Here is a 16,972-nt window from a genome sequence, read left to right on the forward strand (position 1 = left end):
TCTGCTTAAGTTGTGGATAAACCTCTGCCAATAAATGAATAGATAAAAAAAAAATCACATTCACAAGACAAATAGATGCTTGGTCACCAGCATTTTCAATGTGAGGGGATCTGCACTACAGCTGCATATTAAAATGGTATTAAGTGAAGTGATAAGTGAAGCAGAAGTTGTGCCAAATGTAAATAGGAACAGTAAAATGTCTATAATGCTGGCTAATTAACAACTAAGGGCTTGGGGGGAAATGAAGCCATATTCAACAGTAAAACAAGTACTGCACATTAAAAGTACTTTGGCATCTAATTTGGATTTATAGTACAACTTTGAGGTTAAATAAATATCATGAATTATCATGAATTAAAAAAAAAAAAAAACATTTTACTGCAATAAAGTTTGGGTGACATTCTTATTGTTACTATGGTGATGCATCCCACTACTGTTTCATTATCCTGCATGTCCAAAGGGGATGCTTTGGAGATATCTGCGGCATCTAAAACCAGTGCAAACCAGGCTTCTAAAAAGTGTCAATATGTGATGACTTGGGAGTGAGAATAATTTTATTTGCTAGTGTTTTTATCAGATATAAATATAGTTTTACAGTCCATGTAAAGATTGCACTGATCACCAATAAAATGATAATGCAGCTTTCTGTCCATCCATCCATCCCTCCATCCACCCACCCACCCATCCATCCATCCATCCATCCATCCACCCACTCATCCATCCATCCATCCATCCATCCATTCTTTATCTCTGCTGGGTTGTGGGGCCCCTACCCCCACTGCTATCAGGCTACAGGCAGGATTCACCCTGGACAGGTTGCACAGGGAGTGAGGGAGAATTCACATGCATGGTTTTAGACTGTGGGAGGAAGTCAGAGTGCCTGGAAAGAACCCACTCATGCTGGGGGAGATCATGCAAACTCCACACAGAAATGCTACAGGGTAAGATCTAACCTGAAATCTTCTTCTTGTGAAGGCTAACCATCACATGACTGTGCAGCCTGCAGCTTTCTGAAATATCAAAACTCTGGTTATTTTCTATGCAACTATTAGTGTAAATGATAAAAAAAAAAAAAAAAAAAAAAAAAAAAAAAATTATTAACAATTTATGAACACCATCAGATAACATGTTTAAAGCAAAATGGGCTATTTGTTACTTGTCTTTTGGGCCAAATTATAGCTCTGCAGAATAATGTAGTAGAATAGGTACAGTACCTTTTATAATTTCATAAACTTAATTCATTCCATCCCCACTGTATTGCATAACAGCAGATAGTTTTGTTTCTTAAACATAATAACACAGCAGAACCAAAGCTATCTGAAGCAAAAAAAAAAACAAACAAAAAAACAAAAACAAACAAACACCCCAAAAGCTGAAACTTAAAAAAAAAAACGTTCATAATTTTCCAAAATATAGATGATTGGATGTTCAAATCCTACCTTGTGCTATAGATGTTATTAATATTTTACATCAGGATGTGCAGGTTCAAAAAAAAAAGAAAAGGATGACAAACACACTCCTGTTAGCATGCATGGCAGCGCTGAGAGCTAAGAAACAACACACACACACACAATTCATGGTATTCTCCATTTATAAAATGTGAATGTTTATTAAATGTTGACAAGAACATTAAAACACAGTATCAAGATTCAGCAAAACAATCTATAGTACTTCACCAAAAATAAAACAAAGAGAAAGTTAGTTCTACGCTGGGAATGAAGGAGTTGGATGGGAATGGGAGTAGAGCATTAAAGAGTGATGGGATTTAGAAGCTGGTAAAAAGGAGAGAATTTTGGAGCTGGGGCTAGGGAGGAGGGTTGGCAGCAGAGGCTAAGGCAATTAAGAAGGTACACTCTAAGAAATATAGAAGGTTTGGGGACCTGGAGGATCAATAAAGAGGGTGCTGATGCTTTGTAATGAGTAGGGTAACTGGGATTGATTAGAGCCTCTGATTTCACTCTTTTATCTTCTCTTCCATTGGAATCTTAGCAAGCTGCAGCAGAGAGGGAGTGACTATAAAGGCTTTCACGCAACAAAAACACAAAAATGGGGCCTGGCAAATAATAGATGTCCACACATTTAAATAACAAGGGGCAACATTAACATATACAGTGTGCACAATGTTTGTGTGGAGGTGAACAAAGAATCTGGGAGTGGGTTCGCAGGGTTTTAGGGTACAGGCGCAGTTTAACACAGTACCAGAAGGTGGTCTCCACTGTTATGGGTTCACAATCACAATAAGTAATAGTTCATTATAATAATGTAAATCTCTCTGTTATCAACACAAACAGCAGGGGAGGCAAGTTGTACACAAGCATCACATTACTTGAAAATTCCACATTGAGACACACTCAGCCTCCCACTCTCTTGTCTGGCTCATGCACACAGGCATGTACAAACTAAAGCATGTGCCCATATGTGTACACAAAGACATTATAGATGTACACTTGTGTACACAAACACACAGGCTCTGTCTAGCACATTCTCACACACACACACACACACACACACACACATATACAGTTTGCTTACATTCACCCACATTGTCCAACTCTTTCTTCTCATGTGACTTTTCAAAATTCCAGCTTAATTTGACCATAACCTCTGACATTGCCTCAAACTCTTGTGCCATATTAACATCAGCATTTTTTTTTCTTAACAAGTGTCTGTGCTTTGATGAAAGAAGGTGGCAGCAGTCCTTCTAGACATGACGCGTAGCTCTATGTACTGTATGCAGCTGAGGTGCCGCGGAGTCGTACACAGCAAGGGGAGATCCTTCAGAGCACCGGCGATGACAGAAACACTCACAGCTGCTCAAGCGTCTGAGGTATTCAGCGCAGCATTGCTCGGTGCTACACATGAACTCACTGTCAGCTGTTGCGAAGCCCTTCAGCACACACTCAAAGCTGTTTTTTTGTACTTCCACAAGACTCCAAAGCCTTCACATATGTCCAGCAAGGCAGGGTTTGTGCCAAAATAAAGTTTGAAATCTTTTCATATTGTTTCACTGAAAACAACTTTTTTGTGCTGCATATTTTAACAAGCGTGTGCCTGAGGGATAATCATGTTCCTCTTCGTCACTCGTATTCAAGCTTTGGAGCTGACAAGTGCCCGTCTTGTTGAGGAAAAGTTCTCCTTTTTCTTTTAAACAGGTGGATTTTTTTAAGTCCATGTGCTCAAGCTCTCTGTGTTTTAGCATAGTAAGAAACAAATCACATGCTCTGAAAGTCATACACACTGTACAGGTAAATCTACAGATATTTTAAAGCTTTTCTTACACCATCCAAAAAACAAACAAAAAAAAAAAAGCTGATTGACCAAGTTAAAAAAAAGAAACACTGAAAAGATGGAATTGCACTGTTTTTCCACCACATATTGATTTGTTGTTTTCTTCACAACATTTTTTTTTTATTTGCGTATTGTTCTCTTTTTCTTTGCTTTAGGCAGTTTTGATTTTTGCCATGACACATTGCAGAATTTCTACTAAGAAGAAAGCAACAAAAAAAAAAAAAAAAAGATGGGAAGTGGTGAAAAGCATCAAATCTTATTTTACAGCATGTTTTACTGTTTTTGCATGACAGTAGAAAATGTCATGTAAGAAAATCCCATAACAATCACCTGCAAGAGGAGAGAAACATTACAAAACAGAATACAAAGGAATGCAGGATGTAAAATCTCTTTCCCTGGTCTCATTGTGTGTTTGTCCAACCTTTTCTTGTATAGAACATATCTTACATGCCTTGTAATTTCATGTTTCCACTACTTATGGGGATATAGTCAAAGTATGGCAGTCATGTATCATCTTCTATCTGTGTTTAACGTTGTCTTCACAGTCAAGATACTCTTCTGAATCCATGACAGAAAACTGATCTCTGAGAGGGCTCTGTTTCTCCGTCTGTCTTTCTGTCAGACACGCACACATGCACATTCACACGCACACACCTACACACAAAGTGCTGGGTTACCATCTGTGAGTGCTGAATCAATTGGCCAGTACTCAGCTGGCAGGCTGATGAGACAAAGTGCCCAATATGCTCCCTAATGGTCCAAGTTAGATGAATGAGATCCTCCATTGTCTTTTTTTATTCTCCTTCCCACTTTTTCATCTGTTTTGTATCTTTTCCCACTTCCTCTCCTTACTTTGATGCGCTCTGCCCCTCTCTCCTCCAACCAATTTAACTCTTGTCAGTTTCTTTCCTCATTTCCTCAAGTCTTCCTCTCATTATTGGAAGCCCTGCACTTCTTGCCACTACCCTGCTGGGTCTCATTCACACAGATAAAGGATGTAAATATAATATAGAGCACCGCTGTGCCTTTTTTTCTCACAGGTGAAACTTGAGAATTTGTATCCTCTGCTCATAATTTCTAAAGGGTTTGTCTTTTTCTATTACATACTGAAGAACCCTGTCACAGTTTCTACTGCGATGAGCAGCGAGGCTGAGCCCGTCTGAGTGCCATGCCACCATAGATAAAAGGTCAGAGGAGAAAATCACTGGTCTGTGATTCCTGAAGATGATGGCTGCATGGAGTAAAGCTAGCACAGTGAATTGTGGGCTCAGAGCTCTGGTATGCTGTTTTCATGAATGCAAAGATAAAAAATGAGGGCATCATGGTTAGAATATTTCTATTAGAATGGGATCACACAAAGGATTATGGCAGCCAGCATGACTAGTAGCTGAGTGATGGAGATAAGAGGAGCAAAATGGAGGACATTACAAGGCAAACTGCAGAATCAACTAAACTCAGAGGTATGGTTTTAGTGATTAAACAATATCAAGACAAGTAACTCCATCTAGCTGTCAGAAATTGTGGTTTGTAATGTTTCAAAAATGTCTTCTTTATTCTGCTTTCTCCACTGTTCGTTTTATTTATTGTCGGGGTCACGGGTGGGACGTATCTTCATCTCAGAGAACTTGAGGGAATACTGCCAACCAGTCCACGAGGACCACTCGATGCCATCAGCATAGGAGGTGTGCTGACCACGCAGGTACTGGCCGTTAAGGTTGGAGGTGTGGCAGTTTCGGTACCACCATGCACCATGGTAGAAGGAGGCGCAGTTATTCTCGGAGTGGTCATTATCCCTGTCCTTGGTGGTGAACTTCATTCCATTGTGTTTCAGCAGAGAATCACCTAAAATACACAGATATGTGTTTTTTTTTCATTAGCAAAGAAAAGCAAATATATATTCTTTTATTAATATGGCTAGATGTAATACTATGAATGTGATTTAAATAAGAGCTATTGCATTACATGAACTTCAAAATGGCATGACTTTTTAAGTAATTGTTTTAATAAACAGACATGAAAGAATAAAGCAGCAGACTCTAGAGTTCTCTAGATAATTTCTTCTCATTATCTAACACGGAGGTCAGACGTCTTTGCCAATTCATCAAAGATTCCATTGTGACCTTTATGTCTTTTAATAATGCATCCCAATGGTTTTATCCGGATGTCTGCAAGTCAATAAACACAAAAGTTTTAGCAGAGAAAAACGATGCACTTAAGACATGTAAGCTCATATCCCGATTTCATTCTTTCATGCATTTTTCTAACGGGTAAAAAAAAAAAAATAAGGTTTTAAAAGTATAATCAATGAGAGGGCATTTCTTTGCTGCATCCCACGATTGTGAATATGACAGTGATGTAGGACCCCTGCAGGGATGCGGCACAGCCAAGTGCCCTTAATCATGGTCTGGGTAGTAAGTCTGATCCGCACAATCAAACAGCTGAGCTGGAAACATCTTCCAACCATGTAAAGATTTCTCGCTGGCAAACTCTCAACAATGATAACTGCTTTTAAAGCCACGGCTCTAAGAGGCTTATGAGTAAAATGAAAGCAGCATTCTCTCAGATACTGTGGGAGGCCAGAAGTTTTCAGCAAATGGATGTTCAAAGAGCTCATAATGTGTGATAAACTCCCTCATACCCTCCCTTCATTATTTTGTTCTCCTTTCTTTCTAAAGCAGGTTTCGCACTGGCCCTAAAAGTGCAAGAGAAAGGCCAAAGCTGTGAGCAGCATGAAAGTCGGTTCCCCAGTAATCAGGTGATGGCTAACAGCTCATGAGGGCATCAAACAGCACTTAATTGCCCAGGATGTGGCCGCCCAGCTCCTTACTCTCTCTGTCCCACTCTCCTCTCCATTTGCCATTACTATGGTAACCACTCAGTTGGAAAAATTATTTGACAAGCATGTCTGATGTTCATGTTGTGTGTTGTTTGACGTTAGGAGAAAAAAAAACAGTAAGGGAATAAAAAAAAGGGGGGGAAAGAAAGAGCTCACTGTTGTTACCGATGGGATGAATTTTCCAGAAATAAAAAAAGAAAGAAAAAAAAAAAGAAAACAGTAGCACTTTAAGGCTCATTTACAAGGCAGGGGATGTCACCTTGGTGGCTCGGGGCTGGCGGCCTCCTCTGATGCCCATTAAGATCCAGCTGCTCCCAGTGCAAATGAGCACCTGTCAGCTGATCGGGAAGCAGCCACACAAGGATAGGAGTGAAAATACTACTACTAATAATAATAACAGCAGAGATGCCTAGAGGGAGGATAACAAGGCATCGGCGTACTGAGAGAGCTTGGGTTCCCTTAATTTGACTGAAATCAAACAGGCAAACAAGGTCAAGGTGAGGCCATGATGACGATGGACCAGGGACATTTCTGGACTTTTTGCAGAATAAACTGTTATACATAAACCTTCTTTTTCTTTCATCTAAGATTTATTTTTTCTAAACTATGCCTCTATATCTCAGTCTTTTATTTACAGCTCCTCTCCTTCTCCCTCTTCCTACTGTCTCCCATCCTAGTTTCCTATCATCCAACCTCCCACCTCTTCACACCTCCTTCCTGCTGTATCTTTCATACAGTATCTGTCCACATTTGCTCTGTGTTCTCAAAGTAGAGCTCCCCACAGGTTCTTTAAACTGCTTCTTCATTTCAGCAGCAGGTTTTTGTTTACGCTGCAGGTCAAGCAGTGCAATTAATTGGCAGTAATTTAATCAAGGTGACAGGTAGCTGGCTTGGATCTGATTGCAAGGGAGCAGAGACAGACTCTAGCTGCACCTCTCATGTCTCTGCTCCCTAACGATGGTTTAGCAAGTGGGCACACCTTCTGCACTGTAAAAAATAACCTGTTATTAGACTTAAAAGCAGAGCTGGCTGGAGGTTTTACCCACTGTTCTTTTAGCTTTGAAGTCAGATGAAAAAGATTTTTGCAAGACAAAAATGGTGTTTGTTCTTATCAGAGTGAAAAATCCTAATGAGTTCACTCAGTACTGCACATACCTGCATTGCCGGAATAGTCGCCAACAGTCAAAGGGTATCCATCATCATCAGGGTCCACAGAGAAGAGGCCTACTCCAAAGGTACCATATTGGGCATATGCTGTGCTATTTTCAAAGTCCTCCAAGTCGATACGCAGCTCATAGTTCCCCTGGATGGACAAGGCATGGATCTGCTTCAGCCCTGCAGGGAAAAAGACCAGACACAGACCAAAACAATCCATTACAAAACACCACCACTGTTCTCACCAGACAATTTAAAGCTATTTCGGTTGCATCTCAACACCATACATTTTCTGGAAATAGGATGTAACATAGTTTTTGTCCCATTTAGTCTTTCTTTGCATGTGTAAGGTTTCCTCCTGAAACAAGATTAGAGTTTCTCTTCTGAAGGAAGCAGAGCATCCACCGTTGGCACAGCTGTCTGCAATGAAATTGGAGACGAGCTGATACACGGAATACACCAATGTATAAGATTTTAAATAAATAAATAAAAAGAAATATAACACAACCTGTCAATGTTTTTCATACTGATCTAGAGCTGAAATGCAAAGGCTTGCTTTGGGTTGAGAGACGCAGAGGTGTGGATTAAATTTTTATAGCTACGTGCTTTATCAGGACATCTGTTGCACATTACAGTTGAACTGAGCGCAAATAAAGCTTTGACTGTTGCAATGGTAATCAACAGCCAAATCAGTATTGCAATCAGTTGTGGGTTTTATTAAGCATAATCTCAAAACAACAACAAAAGTACTTCACATTATTTATAGTGCATCAACATGAATTACCAATACTTAACTCTGAGAAAAGAACATTTCGTTTTGGTGCATCTCAGCACTCATGCAACATTACTAAGCGGCACAAGGCAAAAATATTGTTTTCATCACATACTGAAATGAAATAAGTGTGCCTTTAAATGAAAGCTGTTGTGTTGCAAACTAGGGGGTCTAATAATGAAGACTGAATCATAAAAATCACAGCTGTGCTTTGCTGTCTGAGTAGAGCATTAAGTGTTGATCTTGATTATATTTTTTTTTATTAAATTGAGACAAAATGTAAAATTACAGCAAGCTTTAAATGTGCTTAAAAACATAACAAAGGTGGTTTATGAACCCAGTTTCTTGTAAATTAATATCTACAGTCTGGATGTTGGGTCAGCACGTGGTGTGTTCACTGTTCCTAAACAGTTTAACTGGAAGTGTCTTTTAGATGGAAGGTATCTGTTAAACTAACATTGACATCAATGTTAGAACCAGCTGAACACTCTTCTTAAAGACTGATCCTAATCATGTATTTTCAGCATTGGCGATACACTAATTATAGTAGGACTGCTTTTGGCTAATCAAATGAAATACACAGTTTCCTACATGTCCAGCTTGGCCTCTCCATGACAAAGTGGGGCATCTTAGATTTCTGGAAAAAATTAAACAAAGCCTCATCAAGTTTGAATAAAGATAAAATTAGCTTCTGTCATTGCATGTGCACATTACTTATAACACACTTCTTCATAAACTTACAATACAAATCCAAGTACCTCTACTATTTTCAAGCTGTCATCACTTCACAGGATGCCCTGAATTACTCTTTTAATTATTGCAAAATCCATCAGAGAGTTTGTGAGACAGACAGTGCCGGAGGGAAAACAGGAGTTCCATCCCTCCTTCCCTGCTCCCTCCTGCTCTTGGTATCCCCCTGCTGTGTTGGAGTGATGGTGCTTCCCAGGGCATCTTTACCCCTCCCGGGCTGATCAAAGGTATCAAAGGAGAGTAACACATCAGGCAGACTGAGGCAGGAAGAGCTCTACCTGGGCGTCTTCAACAAAAAAATTGCAAGCAAGCAGGAAGACAAACAGTGAACTTGACTTCAAGACAGAGCTTAAGAGCCTCCCCTTTACTTAGAAATGCACTCAACATTTTCAGTGTTTATTCCAGATGAAAAAATGAGTCAGAAGCATGCACATTTGGAAATGCTTCAAAGGCTTTACGTTTAGGAATGAGGGTTGGATGTAGCGCACGTAGAGCAAGCTGTAGGCTGCAATTACTGGCATGAGGTTTGTTTTATTGTCTGTCTTGTGATGTGATTCAGACTCTCTATGAAAGTAGCTTCACCACAGGCAGGAAGGTGTGTCAATGAACCTCAACACTGTCATTTTCCCTCCTATGGCAATCATCACCTTCACAAATGAAACTCATTCTCTTTTTTAAAGCTTACAAACCTCAAACCGACTTTGCCTAATTTGAATTCCATCGTTGTCGAGAATTGCTCTCTGAGAGCACCTCGTCTGAAGTGGAGGGCTAATTTGATGACAAACACAGCTGAAAGAACCCATTATTATTCAGAGACAGAAGCTCACAGTCTGGGCCCAGGCACTTAGCTTGGATTTAATCCAGCCCAATGGGAGGCTGATCCCATTCTTTTCATTTTCAAAGTAGATCAACCATTTGAAGGTGCAAAATCAGTCATTAATACATTCATCGGCAGATAACTTCATGCATGTCACTTTCAAATAACTTTCTATAAAAGAATATCAACACTCAAGTCTACATGCAGGAAGAATACACACAGTCACCCAAACCATTTTTCACACTCCTTCAGAGAGACAAAAATGACTTACAGTATTAGCAGAAATAGTTTTTGTGTCGCAGCCCTTTGAGAAAAAGTATCAATCTACCAAAACACCTAAGGGAAAAGTATCCTGCAGTGATTTGACAAACTTCAAAAGAAAGACTAGGAATGTTTTCTCTTCCAGAAAAAAAGGAAAATAAAATAGCAGATGTGTTACGGCTCTATTTAAAGATTCTCTGGCTTCAAAATGTATTTACATAACTTTAATTCAGTCCCTAATTAAAGCCCTAGAGAATCTCAGCGAGACTCCAATTCAGAATAATTTAAAAGGAAGACAAGCGAAATAACAACAGAGACTTCTCTACTTAAAATCTGAATGCTCAGGTGTAACTGTCTGATAATTGAATGCTATTGTTCAGTTATTTAAAATGAGTTCTAATACAAGAGAGGATTCAGAGGTATTTTGCTTCAGTATTAACATGCTGATTGTTCCACTGGGGAGAGTTGCTCTCTCGTCTAACTGATTCACCAATTAAAGGAAAGAAGGAAGGAAGGAAGGAAGGAAGGAAGGAAAGAAGGAAAGTTTTAATAGGCCCTTTATTTTAGGCTATACATAGCAAAGGGAAAAAAAGAATCACATATACAACAATAAAAAAGACAAACAACAACAAAACAACAAAAAAAAGAGGGGGAAAAGCTCAAAAATTGAAAACCAAACCATTTTCCATAACTGAAACCAGAACATTTTGCAGACCCCAGAATTCCACAAATTCCTCCAAACTGTTCGTGAGTTTAAAGAAATCAAATTCCACCCTGAGCCGAGCTGCCAGTAACTTGGTGAAAACCAGGAGAACCTCCTCTGACCCTTGACCTTTGATCCTATTCCTTCTGGTCTTCCAAACTATCCAAGTACCTAGCACCAAAGACATAAATAGTGTTTCCCGTTAACTTTGGTATTTATGTGGCAATAACACTGCATCTAGCAGGTATAATCCTTCTGCAGGCTCATCCCATCCCATCACTACACATCTGATAGTTTGAAGATATAAATTCGAACCAAAGTGGTGAAAATACAGACTCGTGGAAGCATCCCACTGACAGTACAACTTACTGCATGTTGATTGTTGAGACTGGCAGCTTGTTGTGAGGATCATAATCCTCCCATTCCTTTTTTCACCTAAATCTAAGATTTTGTGAACTGCATTTTATACTTTGAAAAAAAACAGGATTTATTGAATATTTGTATCTTGTGATAATGAAGGCCAGTCTGGTTCTTCCATGGTTGGTTGCAAAGATTTCAAGATTACGAGATTTGCAGTCAAATGGCAGCTTCCAAAATTCCAACAGAGATACTGTTGCTCCTTCTACAGCTGTATCACACCTCAGTAACCTGGACTTAACTTTCTGTTCCTCTCAGTTTGGGCATTTCAAACCACAACTACCTTACAACTAGCTTTGGTGGAAAAGTTAGTCACAAGCTATTAAAATGAATTTCTAATCTAAGTGATCAAATAAAGCTACAAAATTCCATTCTCACTCTCTCATATTAATGCCTGCTGCTGCCCACTATACTCTGCAAGTAACCTGTTTTTTCTTTTCAGCCCTCCACTACCCCTCTCGGCCACCTGAATAGTTATCCAGAGGCAGAAATTCTCTCTTCTCATCCAGTATCAATGAGAAAACATGTTTGCATGGAGTGATGGGATCAGAGCCATGATGCCCAACTCCAAATATATTCTGCAATAAAGATTTACAAGCAATTCAAAGGTGAGTTGTCTGAGCAAATATCTGTGTGTTGAAGTGATGTATTGTGGAAAGAAAATGTTTTCATAGTTGGAAGTGATGCAGTAATATTAGTGTGTGGGATATAAGCACATTTTCAGCAAATTTGACTAAAGCTGTTTAGAGTGAAACTTTTTCATTTACCTCAAGTAAAGGCTGGATTAAAAGCTGGGTAAAGAAGGGAACTGCTGCAGGAACTGAGACCCTCATATGCACAGAATACATTATGTTGTTGGAATGACTTAAATAGTAGGGACCTGTTATTAAGACCAGCAGGATGGTCCTGGATGAGATCTAGTTTAACCAACTCTTTATAAATCAATACTAATATTCCCCACATGGGGCAAGTCCAAATCCCTAGCATGCTTATTCAATCAACATACAGTAATCTCAAAGCAAAAATACCCCTCTCTGTGACTCTTTTTGGGCAAAATAAAGGAAAGCAATTAATTTTTCTCATATTTTGGCCATGTGAAGGACCCATCAGAACATGGCCCCATGGCTCCACCATGTTTTCCTCCCAGCATTGTCTTGCTCTAGCTAGATCTTTCTAACTTACTACAACTGGGTACCAATATTCTATTTTTATTATATATATATATATATATATATATATTTAATGAGTGTCTACCTAAAACAAACATACAGGCCTAATTGGTGTCATCTGAAAAGGAGATAAAAGCCGCTGTTGTTGTAAACCCATAATTTTCCCACCCAGTTATATTAAAGATGTTGACTCTTAAAATAAACTATAGACCTCTTCCACCTGATTGAGAATTTAATAAAATAGAATTTCAGAGGAAATGGGTACAGTTTAAGAGTTTATTCAGAGTCAACATTAAAAAGAGCTTATAAACAGAGCTTTCTATCCATTCTGCATCTTTTGTTTTTGTTCTTATTTCAGTCTGTTTCCAGAGTTCAAGCTGTTTAACCATACTTAGCAAATTGAGCAGTACCACCATAAACTGTGGGAGCCGTATAGCTCATGTGCGACCAGTAAAGTAACAAAGATGTAGTGGTATGTTTAATGGCTGAATAAACCACTGTCGTCTTCTGCGCTGCCTTACGTACATTATCATGTTTCCTCCATTTTTGATATTGTCTGAAACTGACGTCAGAACTGAGAGGTGAAGTCTGAACTCCCTCTAGTGGACGTATTGCCTGACAACCATGCCAATTTCTGACATGTGGGAGTATGTGGGCAGTTACGTTTGGGAGCATGTGAATGAGACTTACCCATTAGTGTATACAAAAAGAGAATAAAAAAGTAATGAGAGCTCCACAGCTTTTTATGCTCGTTTCCCAGAATCTACTCTCTCTCTTCCCAGAAAATGATGCTATAGTAAAAGCTTCAAAATATCTTCCCAGTCTTTCTTGACATCTTGACTTCAATTATTCCAGCTTCTATATTCAAACTGCACAACTGTTTCCTTTCTCCTTCCCTGTGGAGTCAGAGTTAACAGGCTGGGCTTAAATTACATTTCTCTCTCTCTGATTATTTTAACTACACAGCATCCCATTTAGAACAATCACTGTTTTCACTGATATATAATTTTATTTGGTTTGATGTAATAAATGATTCATGTCATTATAGTGTTTGTTATGTATACCTAAAGAATTTACAAGGATAAACACCACTGTGCCTAAACCTGTATTAATAATAGAACTCCAGCTGAGAGCCTGACATTATCATCATTGTGTCTATTATTAAGAATATCAGTGAGTATTATCTCTGCTACATGTGAAAAGCACACAGATAATATTTTTTCAAAATATGGATACACAAGGGAGCCAGCTATCTGTTCTCTTTGGAAATAAACTCATGAAAATTTAGAATAAAAATGATATATATCTGCAATTACTGCATTAAAATAGGTCATGGTAATCCATAAGTCATTTTCTAAGCCTTGTTTTTTAGTGGAAAGGGGACTAATTTAACTTGTTTAGAACTTGAAGACAGTAATTTGTCATTTTGATCTTTTATTCATTCAGCGAGGGCATGTTTTGTTCCTTCAAAACTAAAAGGAAACAAAGCTCAAACCTTCTTGACATTGATTAAACCATTACCACCAGAGATTCATCTTTAAATGTGATTTTCCAGTTAATGAGACTGACATCAATGACTTGATAAAAAATGTAGAAGACCTCTGTGAGATGTCTCTGTGATACAGCTAAAAGGCTCAAATATTAATGATTTATTTGCTTTTATTTGAAAAGTATGTACGGGGGGGATATTCAGTGCTTTTAGGGGACGGGATGCCGTCCTGTGCTCACAGTCTCAGCGTAGTGCATGCAGCATTACAGGGCATAAAGGGAAAAAAAAAAAAACAGATCTCTAAACCCAACAGAGAAATGATTACACTTCTCTCTGCCGTTTGTGACATTTCTGGAAGTTAATTATTCATCATGCTTTTCTCCCTTTGTTGCTGGGGGGCAGCTCCTGAGACTGTTTCAGCATAAAAGGAGAAAAGGAGCAGCACTCTTCCATCTCCTCCTTCCCTCTCCCTCCCCCTATAACTCACCCCCTCCTTTATGTTGTCTGTCTTTTTCTCCATTTTATCTCTTCGTAGCTTCCCCCTTGCTTAATCTTCCTGTCAAGCTGTTTTACTTTACAGAGATTGTGGACAGGGAGGAGTCAGGATAGGATGGGCTATTTCCATAGAGCCACAAGGACAGCTCCAGTGCCCTTTACCATCGGGGTGCTGTGCTGGTTGCAGGTTACGTGAACACACGCCTGCTAAAACGCTCGCTGTCATTTCCACTTAGGGAATACAAAAGGCTTGCTATCGTTGGCTCTCCTCCTGTCATCAAAAGATAGGAGAGCAGGTGGAAAAACTGAGACAGGTGTGCACTGAACTCTCGTGCTTTCTGCTCCCTCAGAGCCAAATGTGACATTTGGTTGGACAAAAAGAAAAGGAATATTATGATTAACTGTCACACCTCTGACACTGTTGCCTGTTTGTAACTTCCTTCTTCCGGGTCTCAGTTCAAGTGAATTAGTTTTCCAAGAAAATTTGGTTAACTACCATGAAGAGGAATACACTGCCTGTAAATATTCTTAAGCCCTGGTGAGGAGCTTTGATTTTAAATGACAGCTTTTGGAAGGAATAGACTAGTTAATGCATTTCCCTGATGCCCTTTGAAGTATAAGCTCACGAGGCTCATTCTGCAAATACACAGAACCTGGAAAGTGCAAATCCGCCCCCACCCACCTACTTTTTACTATGAATGGAGAGTGTTCAGACTGACTGTAGATGAAATGAGATATGGCCTTTAATGGGGACCAGCAAGGTCCCAGTTCTGTCATTCTTTTTGAGCTGCAGACAAAGAGCGACATTGAAGCACTTCTTTAATATTACTACTTGGTTGCAGTTATGCACACATTTCTGACTGGTAGAACAAATGCACAAGTGGTTGATTTCACAATATTCAAAAGCACTTCAAGACCGAATATAGAATATTCAGCTCAATGAGCGTTTCAGTGGTGCGAACACAAGGTGCAGCTCCCGAGGCTGAGTCTAAGTTGGAAGTAATGATCTTGGCAATGTTCACTTTGCCCAAAGCGCCCTCATTAATGCTTTCAGCAGTCACTTGCTTCCTCTTTGAAAATAGATACATTTTGCAATATATTATTAATACATATTGTTTCCTTTGAATTGTATGGGTTTCTGGATCACCTGCTGAGCTGAACAATTCAGCCCTCAAGCCTTTTCCCTGAATTAAAGTTATTAGCTTTAATGAGTACTGCCTCTCAATGACAAAGTCAAAGATGTTCCCACCTGACTGCAGGTGTGAAGATGCAGCTCTGCACACCTGATGAACGGCGTGAAGGATGACAGCAAGAAAGAAAAATGACACTTGTTATCCACAACAACTTACACAGAGATGACAGCATTATAATGGGAGAATTAACACATCTCTAAAAGTAACTTTAGAAATCTTTTCGAAATGTTTTTTTTTTTTCAGTATCAGGGTCGTATTTAAATTAGACCCTTTGAACATATAAAGCTACTATAGTATGGACCACAAAGGCACTCAGCAGTTAAAAGCATCTCTGCTTTTGTGGCAGCCCAATGGAGCTATTAAGTGATAGCGTGAGGTGGAAGAGAGAAAGTTATTATGTTGGAGCGCTAATGCAAGGTATAATTAAATGTTAATCCCCCACAAAATACATGTTTTCTTTATTCTGAAATTCTCTTTTTTTTTTTGCATCAGGAAAAACCCAGACTGCAACAAACTAATCAGGAAGGAAATATTTTGATGCTTTTATCGCAACAAATTATACAGATTACTTTCTTCTTCATGTATTTGAATGTGAATGTAATTAACAGATTTATTTGATTCACACTGATGGAATGTAACTGGATCAATGATTTGGAACTAAACAGAAAATCTTATTAATGCAATGTGCATTTCATGTTATTATAAAGACTTTGTTTTCTTGATTATTTTTGTTGCTGACTCGTATTCGAAGAAATAAATGTATATGTAAAAATATGATGATGTAAGAGACGTGTGATTTTGTATAATTTTACATTTTTCTAAATAAGGAATATATGTAAAATGCAAACAAAATACTTCTCAAAACCCAACAACTTTAAAAACTGAGGCTCTTGTGCATACGACTGTAAAACCAGGGTGTGTCATAAAAGTAAGCAAAAAAAGTTTGATTATAAAAAATAGTCAAAAAAAAAATAAAATAATAAAATAAATAAATAAAATAATAGCTACATATTTTCAGTCTTCAATTACTGGCTTCAACAAGCTGCCGATTGTTTTATGTCATGTTTTTTCTTATTTCTCCTCTTTTCTCTGTTTTCTCTAAATCACACCATCCAGTTGAGGCAGCTGGCTGCCAAACCCAAGTCTAGTCCTGCTAGAGTAACCCTTCTTTTCTAAGGAGGGTTTAAGTAAGTAAGGTTAATTTATTAAGCACTTTTTACAGTCACAAAGCACTGTACATAAAAAGAATATATATATTAAAAAACTAAGTATAATTCTTGACAACGAAAGATAAAATAGGAGATAATGACATAAACAGGAAGTTAAAAATACAAATTAATAAAATTCTCCAAAAAAGCCTGTTTGAACAACAAGCACTTGGTGACCCTGCTAGCAAGTTTTTCCTCCTCCCGCTCACCAAGTGCTTGTTGTCACCAAATGAAAACGTGCTGGCTTTCTCCCTACATGTCTGGTGTAAGGTCTGAACTTTTAAGTGTCCTGTGGTGAAATATGTTGTGACAGCTCAGTTTAATGTCAGGTTGTGAAACTGTCAGAAAGTGTAATCTGTTGATTTGAGTTCTTGGGCAGGACGTTCTGGTTTTCAAGTCTGTTATAGTCTCACACCAAC

The 16,972-nt window shown here is 38.6% G+C and overlaps 1 protein-coding gene across 4 annotated transcripts in view; it reads right to left on the minus strand.

The window, feature by feature from the left end:
- Positions 1-1,585: 1,585 nt before the first annotated feature.
- fibcd1b (fibrinogen C domain containing 1b) overlaps positions 1,586-16,972 on the minus strand; it is a 125,685-nt gene continuing 110,298 nt past the window's right edge. For all 4 annotated transcript variants that reach the window (XM_041970758.1, XM_041970762.1, XM_041970760.1 and 1 more), the window contains 2 exons: positions 7,280-7,459; positions 1,586-5,130 (listed from right to left, as the gene is read on the minus strand). In XM_041970758.1, coding sequence (XP_041826692.1) covers positions 4,865-5,130; positions 7,280-7,459 — 446 coding nt within the window. In that variant the 3' untranslated portion in view covers positions 1,586-4,864. The remainder of the gene's footprint in view (positions 5,131-7,279; positions 7,460-16,972) is intronic.

This window comes from Melanotaenia boesemani, chromosome 19 (assembly GCF_017639745.1).
Source record: "Melanotaenia boesemani isolate fMelBoe1 chromosome 19, fMelBoe1.pri, whole genome shotgun sequence".
Lineage (NCBI taxonomy): Eukaryota > Metazoa > Chordata > Actinopteri > Atheriniformes > Melanotaeniidae > Melanotaenia > Melanotaenia boesemani.